We start from the raw sequence: 25,656 nt of genomic DNA on the forward strand, positions 1-25,656 counted from the left end.
AAGCTGTCAGGATACGGAGCCAAAAGCACCCGTTGGTTACACCATTTATTGTGTAATGTTCCTGTGCCTCAGACTTTCTGCACCTGGGATCTGTAGATATACACAGTGGGGGAAGACAGGGGAAAGGGATTCAGTTGGGAGAGAGAAGGAAAGGGCTGGCTCTCAGAGGTGCTGGCTCTCAGAGGTGACTGCCCTGGGATACAGAGCAGTGCCTGGTACCTAGTAGGGCTGCCCGCATCTGCTTCCCTCCTGGCCGCCTCTGTTGTAATGTTGCATGGACTTGAGGTGGCGGAAGGGGGTGGAATGGTGGTCGCACTAAGCTCTCCCTACTCAGGCCCTGCGCCTCCCCTCTTCCGATCAATCCCCGGGAGGAATTCTTATCCCCTTTTTGGGGAAGGCTTTGAATGAATGATCTGATGCCTTTTCAACAAAGGCATATTGATATGTTAGTGTGCAGACAGCAAGGGGTACTGGATTAGATCATTTTCACATTGGTGTTTGTGCCAGTTTGACATTTGTTTGGAATGCTTATCCCTTTATGACCATAGGTTACATGCATAATTTAAGGGGAATAAATCTTTGAGAAAGATTTCTTTTGGTTCTGTAATCTTCAGTGCTACAGAAAAATAAACGAAAGCCTCCCCCCCAGTTTTCCTGTGATCAGGAATTCCAAGGAGGCTACCAGATGAAGTGCCTCATGTGGGTGTGAAACATTTCTGCAGATGTGCTGGCCACTTGTAGTTGTTGCAGGGAAGGCAGGAATTGGGGACAACTTGGTTCCAGCTTCAGGGTTACAATCTAGAAGCTGAGAGTGGCAAAGTGACCTGACTTGTACAGTGTAAAAAGCCCTGCGGATAAATGCTATAGAATAGCCGGTCCAGGTCTGCTGGCATTGCTGTTTGTAGAATGAGTATTTGTGATAAAATAATCTCCCTCCTTCTGTCTGCCATTCTGCCGCCATCTTGCATCTTGGCGATCCTAGTGACAAATTCTGGGATGGTTTGACATTTTAGAGTTATCGTGCTAATTGCCACAGTGAAGTAGACGCCTTTTGTTTTACTTTATTTTCTTTTAAACAACTTGTTCTGCTCTGGAGATTTGATTATCATCGAGCAAAGTGCTCCTGGTAGATAGTAGGTACTTAGCAAATTTTGCATGATTCATTGTGAACTTGCAATTCAGAGTGAGTACTATTCTCAGATGAAAATTTCCTGTCATCTGTGAAGATTATCCAGCTTCTGCCTGCTGTTTTATTTCTGTTCCTAACGTGATACATAGGAACAAAAGACACTTGGATCTCAAAATTCCATATTCTCTCCTAAGAGTTATTCTCCAAGCAAAGCTGGTGACTGAAAAGTATGCAGTAGAACCAGCAAGAGCAGTATGTTGATGGTTACCGTGTCCTTATCATACCATCTTTTGATTTCTCTCTTAGGTTTATTTTCTTGAAAAGGCTCCAGGCTTCGGCTTGGAAAATCCAACCGCCAAAATTGAGCCCAGCAGCTGGAGCGGCAGTGAGAGCCCTGCCGAAAACATGGAAAGGATGAGTGACTCTGCAGATAAGCCCATTGACAATGATGCAGAAGGGGTCTGGAGCCCCGACATTGAGCAGAGCTTTCAGGAAGCCTTGGCTATCTATCCACCATGTGGGAGGAGGAAAATCATCTTATCAGATGAAGGCAAGATGTATGGTAAGTGATTTGAAATGCGCCTTTGAAATGCTGCAACCTGCTTTTGTGGTAAGGGGTCAACGTAGCTAGCCTTCTGCTGAGATCCATTCCTTGTATTGGGTTGAATGATCTTTGTACAGTTTTAGTTGGCCATCCAAGGGACTGCATCTCAACTGAAGAGGAGAGTCAGTAAAGGACCACTGGGAAATCATTCCCTGGAGTTTCTTCTTCTTCTTCTTCATATCAAAAGCTCTCGAGGACCAGATAGGAACAGAGGTAGTTGCAGTGGCATATGCAGACACCAAACGTGGGGACTAATTCTTCTGAATGCACGCCCCATCAAAAGGAAGTGCTGCTGCTTAGCTCCAGATAACTGACTGGAGCTCTGTAGAAATGGGGCCTCGTGCTGCCAAATCTAGCAAGATAGATGTTTATATATGAAATGTACTCATTTTTAAAAGCCAGCATTTTTTTTTTTTTTTTTTAAACACAACCCCGTATAGGCCATATAAAACATGCCCAGGGACTTGATCAGACCTTTGAACCACCAGTTTGCTGCATTGTTGCCAATTTGCAGTTGAATGGCCAGACAAGGCACTGACCCCCAGGCTACTCTGACCAGTCTCCCTTTCTACATGGGGACCCCTCACAGTGCCTTCAAAACTCCAAGAGCACCCAAGAGGATGAGACCAGTTGATCAGATGGCTGGGGATGCCAAAGGTGGCAGCAAGCACCCATCCACTAGTCTGGGGCTTGCACACTGGGTTTGGACCTTCCCTGCACCTGCTGTAAAGGCTTCCAGCTGCTGACCTGTACTTTCTGCCTGCTTACCTTTTGGGAAGCAGATGGCAGGTGGTTGCATATACATTCTGCTTGTCTAATTGGGCACGTTAAGTTGACAGTTTGCACTGTGGCTGAGTCTAAAGAGATGCAAACAAATAACCTAAACTCAAAGAGAACCGGCTCAGCAGCCTACCGGAGGTTGTTAACTTATCATGGGAGTGATTTATTTCTAAATAATTTGAAAGCTTTTCCATAATAGGGTGTTGTACCTTTAATACCGCACCTCCTCTATCAGGAGCCGTAGGAGGCTGCAGCTCAAACTAGCACCCACTGCTGAGGAGAAAGCAGATGGTGGTGCAGCTGCCACCAGCTGTGCCCCCCACCCTGCCCTACCCCTCTCCAATTTGGATGATGTAATGGAAACAAAGAAAATTTTGCTTTCTGCAGCATTAGAGTCTCTCTCTCTTGGCCAGTCGGTGTCACACACACAGGAGAGAAAGAACATAAACCTTCAGTATTTGTTTTATGTTCTCATGTGATCCTTTGTAGCCAAAGAAGCTTCTTCGTGTCTGGTGAAATGGACTCGGGATGAAACATCTCAGCTGCTGTGGGTAGAAAGTTTCAGGGCCTTCGATTTTCTGTGTGCTTGTATCTTTCCTGGGCTACCCTTCCTCAGCCTGGCTATTTGCTTTCAGGGTCTTGTTTTCATACCTAAAAATACAACTTCCCCATTTTAAAGGCAGAGAAAAGCACTTTAATCTTTGAGCCTTCTTTGAAGCTGATTTTATTAGGAGTAGTGAAGGTGGCTTCGGGCCATTCTACCTTGTACCAACACCCATTTGTTTACCCAGAAATTGTTTTAATCTAAAATACTGGCCTAGTGTTGGACATGCTGGTTGGGAAGAACTACTGCCTTTCATTTCTCACTGGGAATACTGGGAAAGGAGCTGTCCCTTTATGAAGCAGGTTTTTGGGCTAGGAATAAGAACATAATTCAAAGCCAGAGTTATTCTTTTCAACTCCAGTTTTGTTTTGTTTTTTTCCATTGATTTTACTTTTTAGGTGGCAGCCATGGTAGATTGAACTAATTTTTTTGTGAAAATAATTTGTGAAAGAACTCTTGTTGGTAATTGGGGGTCAAAGGCAGCACACTAGGAAAAAGAATTGTGAGAAGCTTTGGATTTGAGCCGTCTACCCACAGTGAACTTGAACAATCCTACCCTTGGTCTGTGTCTGAGTTTTCTCCCCTGTACAAAATGAGGGTAAAGTAGATGATATCCGTGGTCCTTGGGGCGTGTATATTGTATGATGCTGGATTTTGTGACTTGTACTTCAGTAAGAGTGATCAGTCTGTTGACAAATGTGGCGCTAGTTGTGGAGCATGTCTTTAATACTGAAAGTAATCAGATTCTGAGTGCTTCCTGAGAGCGTGTGTTCTTGACGCATGGATTCTTTTTTTCCTGAAATCCACGTTACATTTATTGACTGTGTTGGTGACCAACCTGATTTAAAATTGGGCAGTCATTTTGAGCGAGTAGCATTAGGAATTACAACTGCAAGGTCATGTGTCCTGGTTAGGGGTGCAAGAGATGGATTTGCTGCAGTGGCCCTGGAGCCACCCCCATGTCTAGGCCACTGCCTTGGGGAGAAAACATCCCCTTCAACTCCCTCTCTTTGGCCAGCGTGGAGGAGCTTTGCTTCTACTGTTGCTTTGGAAGGGAAACATGGTGGTTATCAGGGCTATGGGAAATGGAGACTGGATCCCTTCAGAGAAGCTAGCCCAGGTGCCTGAGAGCTGCATGGGACCTGCCTGTAACTTTGAGGGTGAGAGAAGGTTGATTTGGGAGCCTCCACAGTGAGGCCCCAGCCACTCGGGAATTGAGTCATGTGAGCAGTGTGGGACCAGAGCTACTGTTTCTTGGCTTCCGGCCTGTTCCCCATCTTACCACACGTGAATCAGGACACAAACCAGACCAGGAGTCGAGGTTTCTGAAGGTCCTAAGAGCATGCTTTTTCTCTTAAGCATTTTGGAAATGAAAACATTGAAAGCATTTTGGATTCCGTGGAGTAAAATCAAAATAATTTAATGCCTTCTAGTGAAATACCAAGTGTTTTTGTCTTGAGGGGGTTATTCCGGTATTTCTGAGCATCTGTAGAGTATTGTGATGTCACTAATCCGGAGCCTTTGGAGAAGCAAGGTCAAGTGCAGTGCTGATTTATTTTGGTAATGAAATCTCCTCCACGGTTGACAGTAGGGCAAATGCAATCTTATAGAGGGGGAAAATGGAAAGCTCTCTTTACGTTGAGGTTTGGGCCATTAGAAAAGATGGCTTAATTTTCCCTATGCCACCTGGGTCTGTGGAGAGGCTGAGCCTTTATGTGATTGGTCTCCACGTGGACAGATTATTTCTGCCTGCGGTACCCTATGGGTAGGCAGTTGTTCTTAGGGATTATTAGAAGGAGAGTGAGACTTCTTTGACTGTTCTTGAGAGGTTGCAAGCTCACTCCCTCTCTTCACTGTGTTTTCTTTTTCCTTTCTTTTTCTTATTTTTACATAGCTGTGTGTCTCTTCTCTGGTAGATAGTTGTGGAGTAGAGGGCAGGAGGACAAGATGGCAGAGATGTTCTTGATCAGCAAAGTTGTCTGGAATTGAATTTCACAGGAGCAGGTCACAGCTTAAAACAAGACAGAACAAAACAGTGAATCATGGGAATGTCTGGATGTGTTTTCTGTTGCACTTGAAAACCCTAGTCAGGCAGTGTGGTTAAATATCTCTCATAATCAAGTTAGGGACCGGAGCTAACATTCACTGGCTGCTTGCCTCAGAGACACGCAGTGTAGCACCTTAAATTTTGAACTTTGGAATTGATATGAAGCCTGGCCCTACCTCTTCTAGACATCAGACCCCGGGCAAGTTGCTTTTCCTCTCTGTGCCTCCATTTCTTCAACTGCAAGAGAGATTTAGATAGATATTCCTTCACAGGATTGTTTTAAGAATTAAATGAACTTGTTGTGGTTTGGGATCCCCCTACCACGTTTGAACAGTGTCTGGCATACAGTGAGAGTTAATCAGTGTTTCTGAAGTGAAAATAAAGAAGTGCTCTCTGCCAATATAGCTGGGTTAAAGGCTTTGCATAAAACTTCCATCTCATGCTCACAACAACACTTTGAGGTGGGTATTGTGATTCCCACTTTATAGATGAGGAAGCTGAGTCTAAAAGGGATAAAGTGGCTTGTGCATGACCAGTATAAATGGTATAGCTGGATGCTTTCAAAACCAGCTCTGTCTGACTCCCAAACCCGGACTCTTTCCACTGTGCTTTCATTCCTTCCTTGCTGGAGGTCATTATAAGTGAATTCAACAAGTCAGCATTGAGAGTACCGCCTGTATTCCAGCCCCGTACTAGGGGTTGTCAGGGATACAGCAGCGAGCCGACAGACAGTCCCTGCCCTCATGGAGCCATCACAAGTTCATTTGCAGGAAGCACTGACCTGAGGTTAGGGCTGTGTGCCAGAGCTTTCTGGGAAGTCTGAGGCCCCTTTGAAGATGTTCACCTTCCACTTAGCCTTTTGAAGCCTGTTCTTGGCCACCAATGTCCAGGGCACCTGGCCCAATGCTGGCAGTAAGAAAGCTTCTCAAATATCGCAGCGGGGATGATCCTAGATCATAAGGCTGGCCTTGGTAGTGGCCAGAAAGATGTCTGGAAGATTCTGGTACCCTAGGATCCTACAGGCAGCTTGGGCAGAGCAATTGCTGGACAATTGCTTTCTCCTTTTATGAGCAGATATCTTCAGGGTCCTTGCTTAGGAGAGCTCCAGGGGTGCCCCCACTTTCTTGCTGGGTTGCCAGGCCTACTGGTCAGCCCTAGAGAGCTGAGTTGTGAGGCATAGAAAAGATGAGGAGGAAGGTATCTTTGGGCCAGTCCTCCCTGGCTGGTCTTCCCCAATTGCTGACCTGAGCCCTCCCAGCCAGGGGAGCACAGGAGTCGGACTTGCCTCTTTTGTTTACTTCATAGAAGTACAAGATAGAAGAGAGAAGGGGCCGCTTCAGTGAGGTGGTGGCAGAACTGACAAGGGGACATCAGAAGGAGTGCACAGAAGCAAGCACAAGTGTGCACCAGTTAGTCAGTGCAGGCAAAGAGGCTGACATCTGAGGTCCCCAGGCTCCTCCTGTTCTGAAGAACTGGTCAAGGCAATGCAGAGTCGTCCCTTTGTAAGACAGGGTACTTTCACATCATTTCTATGGGGACCAGGAAGGTGGTCTACCTCTGTGGAGGCCCCAGAAGCCCTGATGTGGAAATGGCTGTAGAATCTGAGCCCTGTAGGATCTCCCGGCCTTGGGAGAGTGAGCCTTGGGGCCTGAGCTGAACTTGTTCTTCCCAGTTCTCTATCTGAACATCATGTGGCATCTTAGATTTCCTCTTTCTGTCTTACCTGTGATTTGGGATATTATTTCAAGTGAATTTGCTAGAAATGTGAAGGATAAAGCGCTGTGCCCTTAGAACAGGCTAGAAGCTCCGTAAGGCAGGGGCCCCACCCTGTCTTGCTGGACAGAGAAGGTATCAGTGTTGGATGCTGAATATATGCATGTGTGAGTTATTATTTAAAATAAAGAAAGGTGAGTAAGTAAACCTCCGAGCCCCGAGAGGAGCTGACTAGAAAGGAAGGGAGAAAACAGAAAAAAAAAAAAAAAAGAGAGAGAAAGGTGTGTTTGTATATTTAATGGTCTTCCTAGACTGAGAAGGAAGAAATGCTGGTTTTTGCTCTGTGTGTTGGCAAATGTTAGTTCAAGAGGTAGGAAGGATTTCTACCCACACAGGCACAGCAGCAGAACAAGGGTTAATTCTGGGATCCTCAGAACACATGAGTAATGGGGGATTTTGAAATAGTTTGGTTCCTGTGAGAATAGCAAAGCCAGCGTCATCAGTGTTTGGACTGGGAAGTTTAACATAGTGGGGGGTCTGACTGACAAAGATTTATGCACAACGTGTGAGCCCTTGTGCAATCCAGGTAAAAAATAGCTAATTAGGATGGCTCAAGAATTGGTCATAAGGGAGAAAAAAAATAAGAGAGAGAATGTTAAATTATTACCAAGTTGGAAACTTATGCTTTTCAACAGCTTTCTGTGGCAATGGGTGAGCTCTGGGATTCGGGAAGACATGGATTCGTGAGTCGTTCAGTGGGGGCCTGTACTGTGCTTCGACTGTGAGTGGGGACTACAGATGTAAAATAATTAAGAAAGCTGACCTGTTTGACTACTTACTGTGTGCTAGGCACTTTCTCATTGCTTTAGAATGCGTTGTCTTGTTTATTCCTCACAACAACCCAATGATGTAGGTTACCCTGACGATCCCTGTTTTATAGGTGAGGGAGCTGAGGCCCACCAAGGTCAAGTTACTTGCTCAAGGCCATAGTAAATAAGTCGTAGAGTTGACATTTGAAAGTCAGCTTGATACAACAAGTCATTTAAGACAACTAACTACAATATTGACATGGAAGGAAGTATATTCTGTACTAGAGACATATACGGCTCAGTGGTAGGGCAGTAGAAAGAAAGTATGATTGTTTATGATTGGGGAATGCGCATGTCTGTATTTGAAAATGCAAAAGGCTGGAAGAGTCAGAGTCAGAGAGGCAGACTTGGTGAACTAACTTTCAATGGGAAAAGGCCACTTAGTGTTTTTTGTTTTTTTTAATTAAAAAAAATTTTTTTTTTGCTTTTAAACTTACTTTGGATTACAGACCCCCTTTGAGAATCTATAGAAAGTTGTGGATCTCTTTTCCAAAAAAATGCATGCTTGTGCACAGTTATAGAATTGTTGCATATAACTTCAAGGGATTTCTGAAGCCTAGGTTCACATTTGCTACTGTGGGGAGAGAGAGAAGGGGAAAGGCATTCAGGCCTAAGGGAGCAGCATGATAAAGGCACAGAGTCCTGAAAGGACCCAGCTCTGGTGCTCTTAGAATTGAGGGTGTATCCTGGAGGGAGATGGCAGATGAACCTAGAAACGTGGGCTGGCACTGCATCGCGGAGGACCTCGAGTGCCATGCCACGGTGTCCGGTGCTCATCCTGGGGACAAAGGGAAACCATTGCATGTTTTCAGGAGAGGTGATGTGACTCAGCCTGGGTGTGACAAAGCCAGCTCTGAAGGCTTGAAGAGAAGTTAGATGACTATTGCAGTAGGCCAGTGGGAGAGGCTGAGCCTAAACTACGGTACTGATGGTGCTGGCAGAGAAGTTTCAGAGGTCGAACCAACAGGATTGGCTGACCAGATGCGATTTGTGAAAGAGAAGATAGAGTTGAAGATGATTCCAGGGTTCTGCTTCTGGGTGATGGGGAGGACGATGGGACTATCAAATGGATGGGGAGTGGAGACAAGAGAAGCAGTTTGTAGAGAGGAGAGGAATGAGGAGTTGAATTTTGTTATGTGCTGGAGGTGTACTGGGTGGCCATCCAGGTGAGGATGATCTGTGGTGTTTGGAAATTCCTGCTTGGAGCTCAGGCAGGTTGGAGTTGCAGGGGTAGTTTGGGGGCTCATCAGCAGAGAAGGGATGAGAATGGGGGATATGCGCAGGCTCACGTGTATTGTGGTGAAATGGGCATGGATTTTAAATGGAGTGTCTGTATTTGTGGGAGAGTAAAGAGATTGCCTTTTTAAGAAAAAGGGAGACCCATCAGTGTTTCCCAAGTCTGACCATCATCAGCAGAAGCACTTGAGAAGCTCAAAAAAAGAGACATAACAAAAACGGACTCAAACCAGTTGAATCAGAATCTCTGAGAGTGTGGTCTGGGAAGCTGTGTTTTTACACGCTCCCTGAGTAATTTGGGTGATCAGCCAGGTTTGAGAACCACTGGGCTAAGCTACAGCCTGGGTCCAAGAGGACAGGGCCACATTTTTAGAGGTGGTAAAATAAACAAATGAGGAGGGAATGAGACTGACATTTGAAACAGTCCTTACAAAGTTTGGGTACAGGAAATGAGCTACATTATGCAGTTTATGCTCCCTGTGTACGGAGAGGGAACATTACCATGGCCCAGGTTTGCCATGTACAGGAAGAGCCATGAGGTAGTATCTTGAAGGGCATAAAAAGTTAAAGGAAGGGCTTCCCTGGTGGCGCAGTGGTTGAGAGTCTGCCTGCCAGTGCAGGGGACACGGGTTCGAGCCCTGGTCTGGGAGGATCCCACATGCCGCGGAGCAACTGGGCCCGTGAGCCACAACTACTGAGCCTGTGCTCCGCAACAAGAGAGGCCACGATAGTGAGAGACCCGCGCACCGCGATGAAGAGTGGCCCCCGCTTGCCGCAACTAGAGAAAGCCCTCGCACAGAAACGAAGACCCAACACAGCCATAAATAAATAAATAAAAAATAAATTAAAAAAAAAATGTTAAAGGAAGACTTATTTTAGGGCAGGGGAGAGACTTGGCCATTTGGTAAGTAGGGGAGGAAATATATGTAATTGAGGATGTATATGATGGAATAGAACCAGGAAGAGACTTTAAAAGGAGTAGGGCTTCTTTTACTCTGATGCATAATAGCAGGAGAAGGGTCCAGGTAGAGGGCCCAGGGAGGGCATAGTGATTCCTTTCTTCATATGAGAAGTAAGGCCATGTGAGCTGAGGTGGCTTATGGGCTTTTGAAAAATAGAGCAAGCTTAGTAGAGATACTGTGGGGGAATGGGATATGGACGGACAGGGGTGAGTAAAAGAATTGCTGAGCAGTGGAAGGAGGGCCTGAGAGAAGTTGGAGAACATTACTTTCTTCTTTTAATTGAAATTTTTATTGAGATAATTGTAGATTCACATGCAATTGTAAGAAATAATACGAAGATCCTTTGTACACTTTGCCCATTTCCCCCCAGTGGTTACATTTTGCAAAACTGTAGTATAATATCATAATGAGGATATTAATGTTGATATAATCCACTGATCTTATTCAGATTTCCCCAGTTCTACTTGTACTCATTTGTGAATGAGTGTGTGTGTGTGTGTGTTTTATTAAGTTCTGTACAATGTTATCACCTGCGTAGGTTTGTGTATCCACACCGCAATGATACAGAACAGTTCCAACACCACAGGGATCCCCAGGGTTGCCCTTTTATAACCATACCGAATGCTGTCCTGCTTCCCCTGACTTTATCCCTAACTCCTAGCAACCATTAGTTATTCTCTGTTTCTAAAATGTTGTCGTTTCAAACATGTTATCTAGTGAAATCATACTGTATGTAACCTTTTGGGATTGGCTTTTTCCCATTCATCATAATTCCCTGGAGATTCATCCAGGTTGTGTGTGTATCAGTAGTTTGCTCCTTTGATTGTTGAGTGGTTCCCTAGTGTGTATGTACCACAGTGTACTTACCCATTCACCTGTTCAAGGGTATCTGGGTTGATTCTAGTTTTTGGCTATTACAAATAAAGCTGCTATGACCATTTATATACAGGTTTTTGTGTGAACATAAGTTTTCATTTCAGTGGGATAAATGCATTGCTGGGTCAAATGGTAGTTGTGCCTTCAGTTGTTGTTGTTTTTTTTTTAAACTGCTCAAGTGTTCTTCAGAGCAGCTGTACCATTTTACATTCTCACTTGCAATCTAGGTTCTCTGCATCCTCACCAGCATTTGGTGGTATCACTATTGTTTGTTTTAGCCATTCTGATAGGTGTGTGGTGATATCCCATGTGGTTTTAAACTGCATTTCCCTAATGACTAATGATGTGGAACGTCTTTTCATGTGCTTATTTGCCATCTGTATATTCTCTTCAGTGAAATGTCTGTTCATGTCTTTTGTCCCTTTTTTAGTTGGATTATTTATATTTTTACTGTTGAGTTTTGGGAGTTCTTTATTTTAGATATGAGTCCCTTGTCAGATACGTGGTTTGCAAATATGTTCTCCTTGTCTGTAGCCTATCTTTCCATCTTCTTCACATGGACTTCCGCAGAGTAAAAGTTTTAAATGTTGATGAGATCCAATGGATTAATTTTCCTTTTTGTGCATTGTACTTTTAGTGTCAAGTCTAAGAACTCATTGCCTAGCCCTGGATCCTGAAGATTTTCTTCTGTGTTTTGTTCTGAAAGGTTTCTGGTTTTATGTTTTACATTTAAGTCTATGATCTGTTTTGAATTAATTTTTGTACAAGGCGGAGCACGTTACTTTTGGGGGAACCCACTGGCGTTATTATGTGATATATATATTTTTTTCTGCCAGGGGATTATTGGTTTATCCATATTTTGACAATGTCAAGGCTTGGGACCTGAGACACCAAGGTGCTAGTGAGTGCATGCTTGCACCAGCCTAGGTAGGGACAGGGACAAGGTGAAGCTGGAGGGGCCGACAGGTTGTGACATGTGCTGCTCAGAGGCTGTGCACACGTAGGAGAGGTGGCGGGACAGGAGGCTGTGGTCATGCACAGGAGAGGAAGCCTCTGAGGTTAGAGGTGGAGAGATTTCAAGTGATGAGTTTCAAGGTGTGGCTGCAAATGTGGTCAACTGATACGAACGTGGGTGATGGCCACTGGAGACAAGAAAGTAAGACGTGGTGAGGCTCATCAGCATTGATTGGATGATACGTTGACGTTGAAGTCCACAGTAGTGAACTGTGAATTTGCAAATAAACCTACCAAAGTAACCAGTTAGTAGGGGGATTTCTTTGAGGAGGACATGACCCCATGGATATGAATGGGAAGAGTTTGATACTGATATGAATGGCATGGGCCTAGTAAAGAGCAGGTGGCAGAACAGTCTGGCAAAAGGAACATTGGGGTCACAAGAAATTGCTCACATTCTCTGCCTTCCTCCTCCCCAATTCTTTGGCTGCCCTAAAACTATACCTATTTGCGATGAATCTATGCCTTGTTGCCATCATCTATAGAATGGGGCGAGGAAATCAACATATTTCTCCATACCTCTCAGCAATGTTGAGAGAAAATGCAATTATGTATGAGAAAGTATTTTGAACTGAATTCTAAAAATACTGCTTTTCTGAGGTTAAGCCCCCCTGTTCATGGCACACTAGAAAGGTGGAAAGGATATTTTGGAGCAGTCACTCAGGATTAAGTTGCCTAGCCTAGGTAGAGGGGTGTTTGGTTAAGGGAGGTACTTTGGCAGAAACATTTCAGAGTTTCTGCCACAGAAGGTACTGGAGAGGGGAGATCAGGACAAACTTGACTGGGTCAGAGTCACAGCTAATGGAAGGGACCAGTGGGAGCCTGTTGCCGGCAGAGGCTGGGCAGGCCCCATAGCAGTAGCTTCCACTGGACTCACGGATGTGCATGTTTTTAGCTGCACGGCCCTGGGTTCCAACGCTGTCTCTCTCATCTATGCCCGCTGACGTCCACCTAGGGCTAGAGCTTCAGTTCCTCTCTCTGTAGCATTTCACTTGAGAGTGTGTCTTAATTTCTTAATACCATTGTTATTTAAACGCATCCCATTCCTTTGGTAGTAAGTGTTTAAAGTGGTCATTTTACAAATTATTGTTATTATGATAGTGTTCTGCTGATCTCTGTAGTAGAGGGCCTATCCTAGAGAATACTCAACTCAGTAAATTAAAATATATAAATGTGATATGGGGTTAAGGTCATAGAAAAAAATCTGAAGGAATTTACAACATGAATAGCAGTTGCTGCAGGCGGATGGGTTTATGGGGAACTCTGTGTCTATTATATATTTCTGTAGTAATGGAGTTCTGTTAAATAGTGAACATATGTTACTTTTGGAATTAGAGGGAAAAATAATTATATAGTTTATTTTTTCCTCTGATTCTGAGTAAGAAATACTCATTAAAGAAAAATGTGGAAAATACCAAGAATGAGAAGCAAGTCATATCGTCCAGGTCGACATTGGTGTGATGTTCAGCAGGGGTTAAGTTGGGGGGGCCACTGCAAGGTCCTGGTGGGCAGGAGAGTGGTGCTGGGAGAGGAGCTGGTGCCAACAAGCTGTCCCTTCCATGGGTTCGTGGCCGAGGCACCGATCTGGGGAGACAGGTGGTTAGAGAGTGGTGGTGCTGGGGCCAGGAAGCAGGGCAGGGTGTTCTTATTATACATTTTAGGACATTGGTCCAGGAGTTCGACAGGTGCCCAGTCAGTTGGACCTGTCAGTCAGCTGTCCAGACTAACAGTGGCATTATTCTGATGTTCATGTATTGTGGTAAAATGGTGATGGGAGAGAGAGAGGAAAACCTTTAAATCCATTCTTCCAGTGTCCACATGTTCACAGCAAGCTGCTACACCAGAATGAACAGGATCCACATCTTTGCCGAGCCAATATTAATCGTTTAACTTGTACTTTAGGGTGGACATGCTTTATTTCTGGAGGGTTGCGGGCCTGTCTTTTTAAAAATGTCGGTAGTCTTTTTGATGACCATGTTATTCTTTGTAACAGATTCCTGGCAGGTAATCTTGTACTTGCATTGCCTTTAGGCAGAGGTGGGTGGATTTTAGAGTATGAAAACACTCTGGAGACTTTACAGAGTGCTATAAATTCTCATTTGATTATAATCATTTGATTTAATCACGGGTGTATTTCATTTACTTGATATTTACCTGCTATGCCTTCACTGCAGATTATTCCATCTGCCCACCTTTCTTCTCTCAAATGCTTCAATTCCAGGTAAATAATAAAATCAAATCATTCTTCAAAGCCCATATGGATATTATTTCTTTAAAGCCTCTTCCTGCATCAGATATACGCCCTCTCCTTTCTACCCTTTTAGAATACAGTCTGAAAGGTGTGACAGTGAAATTTCCTGCCTGGGACATTTAATTTATTTAAAAAATTTTTATGTAGTGTTGCAGTGTTCCCCCTCTACAGGCAGTGAAATTGGTCATTAGCTGAAAAAAAATTTTCCATAGACACTGTTCTTTTTACAATAGCTGGAGGAACTTTTTAGGCTACCTTAAAAGCAGGTGCTCTGGGGGAAATGTAATTGATCACCCCAAAGCTTTGCAGCATCCGGGGTAACTTTGAACATATGTTAATAAGCTGAGTTCCCCCCCCCCCCCCCCCCCGCCCCCAGCCATTTACAAAAGTCCTAATTATTCACTCTGTGCCTGCCCTCTTCCCTGGGTCTGCCTCTGTGCACTGACTTGCTTGCTATTGTGTTGAGACGGGCTTTGGCAACTGTCTCTTAGATGAATGGTTCTATTACAAACACAGTAGCTTCCGTGACAGCTTAGAAGAGATTGTTGTTTATGACTGCTTTTATGGAGAGGGGTTTGGTGCACATTAATGTCCTGATAAAGACATTTGTACCTATAAAGTAGCCACAGCCTTAAACATACTTGATTGTGAATAAGGTATTGGGGCTGATGACATGCCAGATGTTAGGTATCGGATTGCATGTTTATTCAACTGTTGCTGCAATCTCTGTACTCGGATGTGCCTTTGTGTTTGCTGTCTCACAGCAACACACAGACTGCAATGGCGATATGATCCTGATTATGGAAGATGCTGTTTGGGTTACTTGGATCCTAAGCCGTGTGTATTAGGAAGCATTCTCTCAGTCCCCGTGTGTCCTGAGACAGCAGTCATGAACAGTTGTTAGGTGAAGGGAATTGCCAGGTGGGATGACCACATGCATTGGGATAGGGGCCTTTTGAGATGGACAAATCTTAGTCAGGCCTGGACTGACCAGAGCAGGCATTGTGACAGAGATTAATAATAATAATAATAACGGTATTTATCCAGTGCTTGCGGTGTGCCAGGTACTGTTCTAAACAATTAACATCAACTCATTTAAGCCTCCTTACAAATCAATAGCTACTATTATTATTCCCATGTTACAGATGAGGAAACCAAGGCCTAAAAAGGTTCAGTAAATTGCCCAGGATCATATAACTAAGAACTCCTGGAGCCAGGATGTGAATCCCCATCAATTTGGCTCCATTGCCTGAACTCTTCACCACCATCTTCTGCTGCCTCTTGAGTTGTGACAGGATGGGAACCTGAGGTTCTCTGGACTGTGCCCCTACATTGCTGCCTTGCTGTGTGGAAGAGAGTTTTGGTTCCAAGTAAACAATGAAAAAGGGAGAATGGGCTTTCCTGGTGTCTGGGACACTCTTCATCCTGTTTTCTGCCTGGTAAACTCCTACTGGTCCTTCAAGACCAGTAGGAGTAGAAAATACTCCCCCCTCTCTGAAACCTTCCTTAGTCTCCACAGGCAGAGCTAGTTGCTCCCTCCTTTGTGTTTCCATAGCATGTTATTTGACCGCCTTTCAGAGCGCTTTTCAGACTTTTTTTTTTTAACATCTTTATTGGAGTATAATTGCTTTACATTGTTGTGTTAGTTTCTGCTGTATAACAAAGTGAATCAGCTATACATATACTTATATCCCCATATCCCCTCCCTCTGTTGTCTCCCTCCCACCCTCCCTATCCCACCCCTCTAGGTGGTCACAAAGCACTGAGCTCATCTCCCTGTGCTATGTGGCTGCTTCCCACTAGCTATCTCTTTTACATTTGGTAGTGTATATGTGTCCATGCCACTCTCTCACTTCGTCCCAGCTTACCCTTCCCCCTCCCCATTCTCTACCTCTGCGTCTTCATTCCTGTCCTGCCCCTAGGTTCTTCAGAACCATTTTTTTTTTAAGATTCCATGTAAGTGTGTTAGCATACGGTATTTGTTTCTCTCTTTCTGACTTACTTCACTCTGTATGACAGATTCTAGGTCCATCCACCTCACTACAAATAACTCAGTTTCATTTCTTTTTATGGCTGAGTAATATTCCATTGTATATATGTGCCACATCTTCTTTATCCATTCATCTCAGACTCATTTTTAATGTGTGTGTCTGTATCTCCAGCCCCTAGCGTAGTGCCTGGCACACATTAGGCCTTCAGAAAATGTTTGAATTGGTGAAAGTTGCTGGTGATAATACTTTCATCTTTTTTCTCTATAAGGTGTTCTTTCCCGCATCCTTATTGTTATCACATTTACAACATTCTAAAGAAATAATGGAAGCGAGGATTATAATTTCATAGGTAAGAAGCTGAGGCACAGAGCCCATGATGTTTTCCATAAGAGCATCTTATCTTGAGGAACCTCTTGGTGAAGCAGAACTTAGTGTAGAACCAGCAGCACCTCACTCCCATATTTACACCCTTCTGTTGTAACCGTATTGACCCTGTGCCTGAGGTGTTGCGAATGAGAACAGTTTATTTTAGTTTACATTTTATGTCAGTATCACAATGGTTTTGTCCAAATGGGACTTTCAGTGGCTGTCTTTATTGCTGAGCTTGATTTGGTTATTGCAGTGACTGAATCTACCCATTTCCCACCCTGATTTGATTTTTACAAGTCAGAAATTCTATCCTTAGAAAGCTAGACTTCGACAATTATTTTTTCCTAGTATATACCTGACACAGTATGTTTGTATGCTTATCTGTCTCCGAATGGAGGGTGTGTGTGTGTGTGTGTGTGTGTACATGTGCACGTGTACATAGCTTTTTTCAGGTTGACTCTGGGTTTACTTTTAGTTGTCTGAACATTACTTCAACCACTGATTATTCTAAGATGACATTGTTGATCCTGAATGATTCACTTAAGTGGAACAGTGAACCAAGTAAGCTATCACTGTGGAATTCAGAAGGATGTTAAGTTAGGGCAGGTTACTAGACCTTTGTGACCAGGTCACAAAATCTGGTTAGTGTAGATTTAACGTGCCACTAATCTAGTTAGTGTTTGGTTTGTATGGGGGCCTGTCAGTTAGCTCAAAGGAGTAAGTTCTTCATGGTGATGAAGGGCATAGGGTCAGGAGTGAGGGCTGACTGGGTTTAAATCCTGTCTCTACTACGTCACTGGATGTGTAACCGTGGGCAGTTTAATATTCTTGGACCTTCATTTCCTCATCTGATAAATGGGGCAAACACGAGTGCCCATCTTACAAGTTTGATGTGAAGGTTAAATAAGATAATGTGTGAAAATGTTTTGCATGCCCAGCTCATTCTTTGAGAGCAATATTAACCCTGATAACAAAACCAAAGACTTTAGAAGAAAACTATAGACCAAACCTCTTATGAATATAGATGCAGAAATCCCCAACAAAATACTTGCAAACTGAATCCTGCAACATATATAAAGGATTACACACCATGCCCAAGTGGGATCTACCCCAGAAATGCAAGGTTAGTTTAAAATTCGAAATTAGTTAATGTATATAATACATCATATCAATAAAGAACAAAAATCACATTATCATCTCAGTAGATGCAGAAAAAGCATTTGACAAAATCCAACACCTCTTCGTGATATTAATACTCAACAAACTAGAAATAGAACTTCCTCACCTGATAAAGGGCATTTATGAAAAATCCCCCGCTAACATCATACTTAAAAAGATATTCTACGTTCATGGATTGGAAGACTTAATATTATTAAGATGGCAGCAATCACCAAATTGATCTATAGATTCATTGTAATCCCTATGAAAACCCCAGCTAACTTCTTTGTGGAAATTGACAAGCTGATCCTAAAATTCATATGGAAATTCAGGGACCCAAAATAGTGAAAACAATCTTGAAAAAGAAGAAACTTCTTTTTCAAGATAACTTCTAAACTTATTACGGAGCTACAATCTTATGACGATGTGGTACTAGTATCAAGTTAGGCACACACATCAGTGGAATAGAATCAAAAGTCCAGAAATAAACCCTCACAATTATGGTCAGTTGAGTTACAGTGAATGTATCAAGATGATTTTAAGAGGAAGACAGTAGTCTTTTCAACAGATGATGCTGGGACTATTGGATATCCACATGCAAAGGATGAAGTGGACCCCTTTCTCATATCATGCACTATAATAAGTAAAAATCCATCATAGACATAAATGTAAGAACTAAAACTATAAAACTCCAGAAGAAAACATGAGAATAAGTCTTTATGACCTTGGGTTAGCCTTCTTGGATTTGACACCAAAAGCATAAGTAATAAAAGTAAAAATAGATAAACTGATACTTCATAAAAATTACAAACTTTTTGTAAATTGTAAACTTTTTACAAACACAATATTGTAAAGCAACTGTACTCCAATAAAAAATTTTTAAACGGTATTAAAAAAAAAAGACAACCCAGAGAATAGGAGAAAAACTTTTTTCAGATTATAAATCTGATAAGGGACTTGTATCTAGAATGTATAAAGAACTCTTACAACTCTAATAAAAAGACAAATAACCCAATTAAAGAATGGGCAGATGATCTAAACAGACATTTCTTCAAAGAAGATATACAAATGGCCAGTAAGCATATGCAAAGATGCTCAACATCATTAGGCATCAGAGAAATGCAAATAAAAACCACAATGAGATACCACTTCATATCCACTAGGATGGCTATAGTCAAAAAGACTGGCAATAAGTGTTGGCTTGGATGTGAAGAAATGGGGACTCTTATACATGACTGGTGGAAATATAAAATGATACCACCACTTTGGAAAACAGTCTGGCAGTTCTTCAGAAGGTTCATCATAGAATTGCCACATGACCTGGCAGTTCTACTCCTAGGTATATAACTAAGAGAAGTGAGAACAGATGTCCCTACAAAAACTTGTACACTAGTATTCATAGCAACATTATTCATTAATAGCCAAAAAGTACAAGCATCCCAAATGTCCATCAGCTGATGGCTATGTAAATAAAATGTGGTATATCCATACAACAGATTATTTGGCAATAAAAAGTACTAATAAATACTACGATATGAACAACTCTTGAAAACATTATGCTAAGTGAAAGAAGACTGTCACAAGACTACATATTGTGTGATTCTGTTTGTGTGAAATGTCCAGAATAGGCCAATCTATAGACAGGAAGTAGATTAGTGGTTTTTTAGAACTGGAAGATTTGAGAGAAATTGGGGAGTTACTGCTAATGGGTTTGGACTTTCTTTCTGAGATGATCAATAAGTTCTAAGTTGGTTGTGGTGAGGCTTACACAGGTCTGTGAGTATACTAAAAATCAGCATTGTGCACTTTAAATGGGTGAGTTGTATGGTATGTGAATTATATCTCAATAAAGCTGGTCTGGGTGTATATGTATATGCTTAGCATTATATTAATACGTGGCCCTTTTTTTTTTTTTTAATATTTTTGCCTCTTCTATGCAGTCTTTTTTTAAAATTTTTATTTATTTATTTATTTATGGCTGTGCTGGGTCTTCGTTTCTGCGCGAGGGCTTTCTCCAGTTGCGGCAAGTGGGGGCCACTCTTCATCGCGGTGTACAGGCCTCTCACTATCGCGGCCTCTCCTGTTGCGGAGCACAGGCTCCAGACGCGTAGGCTCAGTAATTGTGGCTCACGGGCCCAGCTGCTCTGAGACGTGTGGGATCTTCCCAGACCAGGGCTCGAACCCGTGTCCCCTGCATTGGCAGGCAGATTCTCAACCACTGCGCCACCAGGGAAGCCCACGTGGCCCATTTTGAAAGTGGTCAATAAATGTTAGCTACTATTATAATAAAACTTTCTTCTTTCACTAGTAAAGATGGAATGAGAGGAGAATGCTGAAAAAGTAGGTGAACATACCAGTTAATTAAGATACTGAGTGAGAGAGAAGGTGGCCGTATCCGAGGCAGCAGTAGGCCAGGAGCTGAACGCTAATTTTGGAGAACTAATGTAAAGGTTAAGTGAAGTTACGTGGTGCAAGTGCCTGGCACATAGTAGGCACCCTGAACTGTTACATACATTTGAATTTAGCTACCCTTAAGATGTGGTTGAACTTGGGTCTCCAGATCCAGATGTCACCAAACCACATGTTCTTCACAAAAGAATAATCACTGTTAGTGTGATAAAGGCCAGGGGTTTTGTGTCGAGGAGTCATTAAACCAGATGTGTGTGTTTTCCTTTTAAATCACAATAAGTATGACAAAGACCAGGGTTTTGGTTCTGGTGCTCTGTTTTTTCCCAGGCGCAGTGTCTGGGGAAACTCAGTTTCCCATAGTCAGTCCAAGGTGAACAGCTTTGCTCTTTGCAGGATGCCTTTGGGCCTGTGCGCTCGAATCCCTCTAGAAGAGATGGACAGAAAGCCCAGCCCTCACACTCTGGAAGTTATTCTCTGCAGAAGCTTTGCATCAGCACTGTTGATGCCCTGAGCTAGTTATCAGTGGTTCCTCTTTTAGAGCTTGGAAAACATGTGCCAGCTAGGCAAGAAGGTTCTCTGCTAAGTTGTGTGTATTTGCTATCATGTCTCACGGTATTTTTTCCCCAGGTGTCTACCTATGGAAGGAATCTCCCATTTCACTGTTGGGAAAACCAAGTGAGCTGCTTTTCTGATGTTTAGGCCACGCACTGGCAGCCAAGGTCACATAGTACTGAGTGGTGGAGTGGGGACTCAGAAACCTCCCAGGTCTACCTGACTGCCAAGACAGTTTGTTCTTAGTCTTAGCTACTATGCCAGACTGCCTTTCAGGGATGGACTAAGTAGAAGAGGAAGAGGGTTGAAGGCAGAGAGCTGTGAAAACATACATGTTCTCAGGAACAGTAGGGTTCTGGTAGAGCTAGAGTGTGGGGTGCAGAGAAGGATGGACGAAGTGGGGTGGCTTATGAGCTGTGAAGTGTAGGATGAGAGATTATGGAGTAATGGGCCAGGTGATTGGGACACTAAAGTTCAACTTTTCTGTGCGGGTAGCACATTCCTGGAAGGGGTGGGGGGAATAGAAGCCATTGTTTTAGGATATTCAACTAGTATTTGAGGAGAGTTATTCTGGAGGCCTGATGACCCATAAAGGAGGCTACTGCAGTACTCGGGGCAGAAGGGCTAGAACTAGGTCAGAGGCTATGGGAGTGACAAGGAGGGGATGAGGTGGGAAAGGTACTTCGGATCAGTATATTTGTGATCAGGTATTAGATTAGAGATATTGGAGATCAGAAGACTTGGTAGGGTTTATTGCAAGGAAAGAGATGAAGGTGTTTCATCTGTATGGGCAGCTGTGCATTTATAGAGACAAGGAAGATGTACAGCATGGAAGGACAGGTTTTATGGGGCAGAACTGGAGTCATGAGTTTGAGTTGTATGGAATTTGCAGGGCTTTGGGGCTCTCCATGGAGCAGGAACCAGCAGGCACTTGGAAATTCAGCATTCTGGGTTGAGAACAATTTGGAAAATAACATCTCAGGGTTTGGAGCAGAAACCTTGGACATTGTCTAGGAGAGAGAAAAGGCAAAGAGGAAGGAAGGCTAAGGAGAGAACCCATTTGAAGCACTGAGTCAATATCTCAAGCCCCAACTCACTCCTGTGAACATCTTAGTAAGCATGTTGCATGTCACATGAAACCTTACAAATGCTGGAGCAAGATCCCTGCATCTTTACTGTACTAAGTATGCTGAAGTTTTAAAGTTTGTCCCTTTTTAAGTTTGGTGGTGTGCTGATGGAAACACATATGATTTTTTTCGTATGCGTGTTAACAGGGTGCCTAATGTCTTGGCACTTTCTAGTCTGTGGCTCCCTAGAGTGTTAATGGGTTGGACCCCAATCCAGTGTGGCTCCTTCCTTTTTTTTTTTAAGCCAACTCTGGTCCAAGCCCGAAGTGTGATTTCCCTCCTCCCAGGCTCCCTGGGAGTGTTGCTGAGTTTCCTTCAGTAGTTTCAACTGTGAGGCATCAGCCACCCTGTTAACTGTAGCTCCTACAGCTGAGAAGCGTGGACTTGCAGTGCGCTGTGAATAACAGTGACAAGCTGCCCGGAGCCCTTGGCAGGAGTGTCGGGGTGTGAGGGAGCCTGGGGAATCAGCACCCTTTCAATATCTGCTACAATTTGCTCTCTTGGGGCCAACCTGAGGGCCAAGAAATCTGGAGAAAACCCAGAGGCAGTAGGTGTGACCTGTGAGAAGAAGCAGGGCCTGGCCTCTCTCTGTGTCAGATCAAAGACCGACTTTTGAGTCACTTGACACCCTAATGTGAGGATGCTTCTGAGCCAAGGCTGGGCTCCTGGTGGCCTGTGCCCGGGATCTGCGGGGGACGTGTGGACCTGCATGTGCTCGGTGCAGGCCCAGTGGGAGGGTAGGACAAGCACCTCTCCCAGCTGTTCTCTTAGCATTCAGAGCTGGAGGGATCTGGAGAGATCAGCCCTGTCTCCTCGGTTTTCATACTGGAAGCTGCTGCCCACAGATGCCCTTTCCCCAGTTCCAGTCCTGGGGGCGAGTTGGCCCTGCTTGATCGCAGCTGCTCTTACATGGCTGTTCCCTCCTGTCGCGTTGATCCTGGCTCCAGGGTGCCAAGGTCATTCTCAGTTTCACCACTTAATGTCCAAACTGAGACACTTAGAATAAAATGGAGCAGTGTAAATAATAACACCTGGAAACAGAAATAAACTGGGACCTTCCCAGGCAAAACAGGATATGTCATCTTCTCTGTACCTGCACTTTTGGCTCCTTTCCACCCCCTGCTCCCAGATCCCATGACCCACCTGACTTTAGGTGCCAGGGACTTATAGATCTCGGTCCTTTGAGATTCAGGCTACAGAACGGAAACCTCAGGGGTCTCCCACGTTAGAAGTTTCAGGAGATGGGAAACTTGGGAATAACCATGGGGAGCATATATCTGAAAATCCATGACTATTCAGAACCTCGATATGGATAGTGTGGGTATGTCATAATTTACTAACATTTTTATTCTAAGCTCTAGATTGTTTTCACATATATTCAGTCTCCTCTCACATGTCGCAGAAGGTGGTCTGCTGGTGACATACAGATAACGAGAAAAACATGCTGTTCCGAGAGCCTCTGGCCCTGTATAGAGTCAGAAACACAGCCACACGGTCTGACCCGGAGCTGGAGCGGGAGCGGGGGCTCTGGGCCGTGACGGGAGTGTGCAGGGAGCCGGGAGTTAGGGACTTGTTTATACTCTGTCTCTGTGGTTTCCACAGTCACAGAGGAGGGTGGGAGGGAACATAAGCATCTGGGCCTCTCTGAGACCAGGCCAAATGGGGATTTAGGAAAAGAAAGTGTTCCTTTTTGAGAGCAGAGGAGGCATAGATGAGAGCTCTGCCTGGTGGCTTCCTCAGCCCGCATGGGCCTGTGTTTCAACCCAGAGCTGGCAGAGCCCGGATCACCAGGGGCCTCAATGAAGAGGGTCTGAGGAGAGGAAGTGACCTCTCCCTTGGCCCTTTGATTACATCCTCAGACCTCTGCCTCACCCAGTGACCTGGATGGCCTGGGTTTGACCATTCTGGAGTGAAGACGAAGGTTGTCAGATTTACGGAAAAAAAAATTGAGTTGCAGATAAACAAAGAATCATCTTTTGTGTACGTATATCCCATGCCATAGTTGTATTTTATCAATACATGGCAACCCTAGTTAGTAGGGCCTGGCCAGATTTTGCTTTCCAGTGGAGCATGGTGTAACCATTCACAGTGCTGCCTTCATTCAGCAGGTGTTCACTGAGTGCCGGCTATGTACTGCTCTAGGTGCTGTGGAGATGGCAGTGAGCAAAATCCAACAGGGGTTTCTGACCTCATGGAGCTTACATCTAGTGGGATGATAGACAGTAAGAAAGTCAGATGGCGAAGGTGGTAAAGAGGAAATTAAGGCAGGAGGGGGGGATGGGAGGGTTTGCACCTGAAGGAGGTGAGGGGTTGAGGCTACAGGCCAAGCAGATGTTTGGGGAAGCATGTTCTAGGCAGCGGGTGGGTGTGTGCGCGTGCACACACACACACACACACACGCACACACATCCTCGGCAAAGCCCTGGTGTGCCTAGTGTGTTTGAGGAGCCTGAGGGCCAGTGTGGCTGGAGTGGTCAGCAAGGGGGGGAAGTGAGGAGAGGAACCAGTGAGGTCACGGGCCCAGAGTTTGTAGAGCCCTGGAGGCCTTTGTAAGGATTTTGGCTCTCGCTGTGTGTCGGGGTGAAGGGGGCCGTTAGAGGGTATTGAGCAGGGTTGGGGTGTATCTCATTAGATTTGCAGAGAGTCCCTGGCTGCTGATGGAGAACAGACCAAAAGCCAGCCGGGGTCCCGGCCCCCACCTTGTCCTCAGGGATGGGCTGTGGGACTTGAGGCACATGCGTATCATTTAGAATAAAGGGATGTTGCTCCCTGGACACAGCAACACTTTATAGGGTCCTGGACCTCTGTTCTCTGAACAGAACTTCAGAGTTCTGAACCTTCCTGACTTTCTTCCCGTTTGAATGGAATGTTCCTAGTGAAGAAGGGGAGGGATATGTAGTCATTACCTGTCCCTTTTTGCCAACCGCTGTGTGATGTACCTGGTTTGAGGGACCAGTCCTTAATGTCTCCTATTAAACTTGAGAGAAAGGGTTGTGACTTGCTGCATATCACTTATATCTGGAGTTTTCGCAGCCAAAAGGATAATTCAGTAAAAATATGTCAGTTTTTTGTTGGTGTAGGAGGAAGTTGTTTTCCTTTGTATTAATTAATTTAAATTTAAATTGTTTGAGAGCCGAAGGGCTTGAAAGCATGTCTTTTGTTTCCAGTCTTTGAAAAGAAGAGTCACATGGTCCGACTTACAATTTTTGAACTTTATAAGAGTGTGAAAACAATATGCATTCAGTAGAAACCATACATCAAATTTTGAATTTTGATCTTTTCCCGGGCTGGCGATGGGCGTTATGATACTCTCGTGATGCTGGGCAGTGGCAGTAGCCACAGCTCCCAGTCAGCCACGCCACTATGAAGGTGAACGACCGATACACTTACAACCATTCTGCACCCATACAACCAGTCTGTTTTTCACTTTCAGTGCAGTATTCAATCAGTTACGTGAGATGCTCAACACTGTTGTAAAGGAGGCTTTGTATTAGGTGATTTTGCCCAACTGTAGGCTAATGTAAGTGTTCTGAGCATGTTTAAGGTAGGCAAGGCTAAGCTATGATGTGTGACTGCTTAGGTATATTAAATGCATTTTTCGACTTAATGATATTTTCAACTTATGATGGGTTTATCATGAGATAACTCAATTGTAAGTGAAGGAAGATCTGTGTCAGAACTTTTTCTGCTTTACCTGGCTGAATGTCTACTTTTTTTTAGAAAAAGGCCAAACATATTTCACATTTCTTATTAAAGAATGCAAAAACTAAGGAATATATGCATTTTATTTTTATTTATTTATTTATCTATTTAATTTTATTTTTGGCTGCGTTGGGTCTTTGTTGCTGCGCGTGGGCTTTCTCTAGTTGTGGTGAGCGGGGGCTACTCTTCGTTGCAGTGCACAGGCTTCTCATTGCGGTGGCTTCTCTTGTTGCGGAGCAGGAGCTCTAGGCGCGCAGGCTTCA

At 44.0% G+C, this 25,656-nt stretch overlaps 1 protein-coding gene across 7 annotated transcripts in view; it reads left to right on the top strand.

The window, feature by feature from the left end:
• The window catches only part of TEAD1 (TEA domain transcription factor 1), a 264,355-nt gene that overhangs the window by 82,015 nt on the left and 156,684 nt on the right, over nt 1-25,656 (top strand). For all 7 annotated transcript variants that reach the window (XM_061201474.1, XM_061201476.1, XM_061201470.1 and 4 more), the window contains one exon: nt 1,436-1,691. In XM_061201474.1, coding sequence (XP_061057457.1) covers nt 1,535-1,691 — 157 coding nt within the window. In that variant the 5' untranslated portion in view covers nt 1,436-1,534. The remainder of the gene's footprint in view (nt 1-1,435; nt 1,692-25,656) is intronic.

The sequence above is a fragment of the Eubalaena glacialis genome, chromosome 10 (assembly GCF_028564815.1).
Source record: "Eubalaena glacialis isolate mEubGla1 chromosome 10, mEubGla1.1.hap2.+ XY, whole genome shotgun sequence".
Lineage (NCBI taxonomy): Eukaryota > Metazoa > Chordata > Mammalia > Artiodactyla > Balaenidae > Eubalaena > Eubalaena glacialis.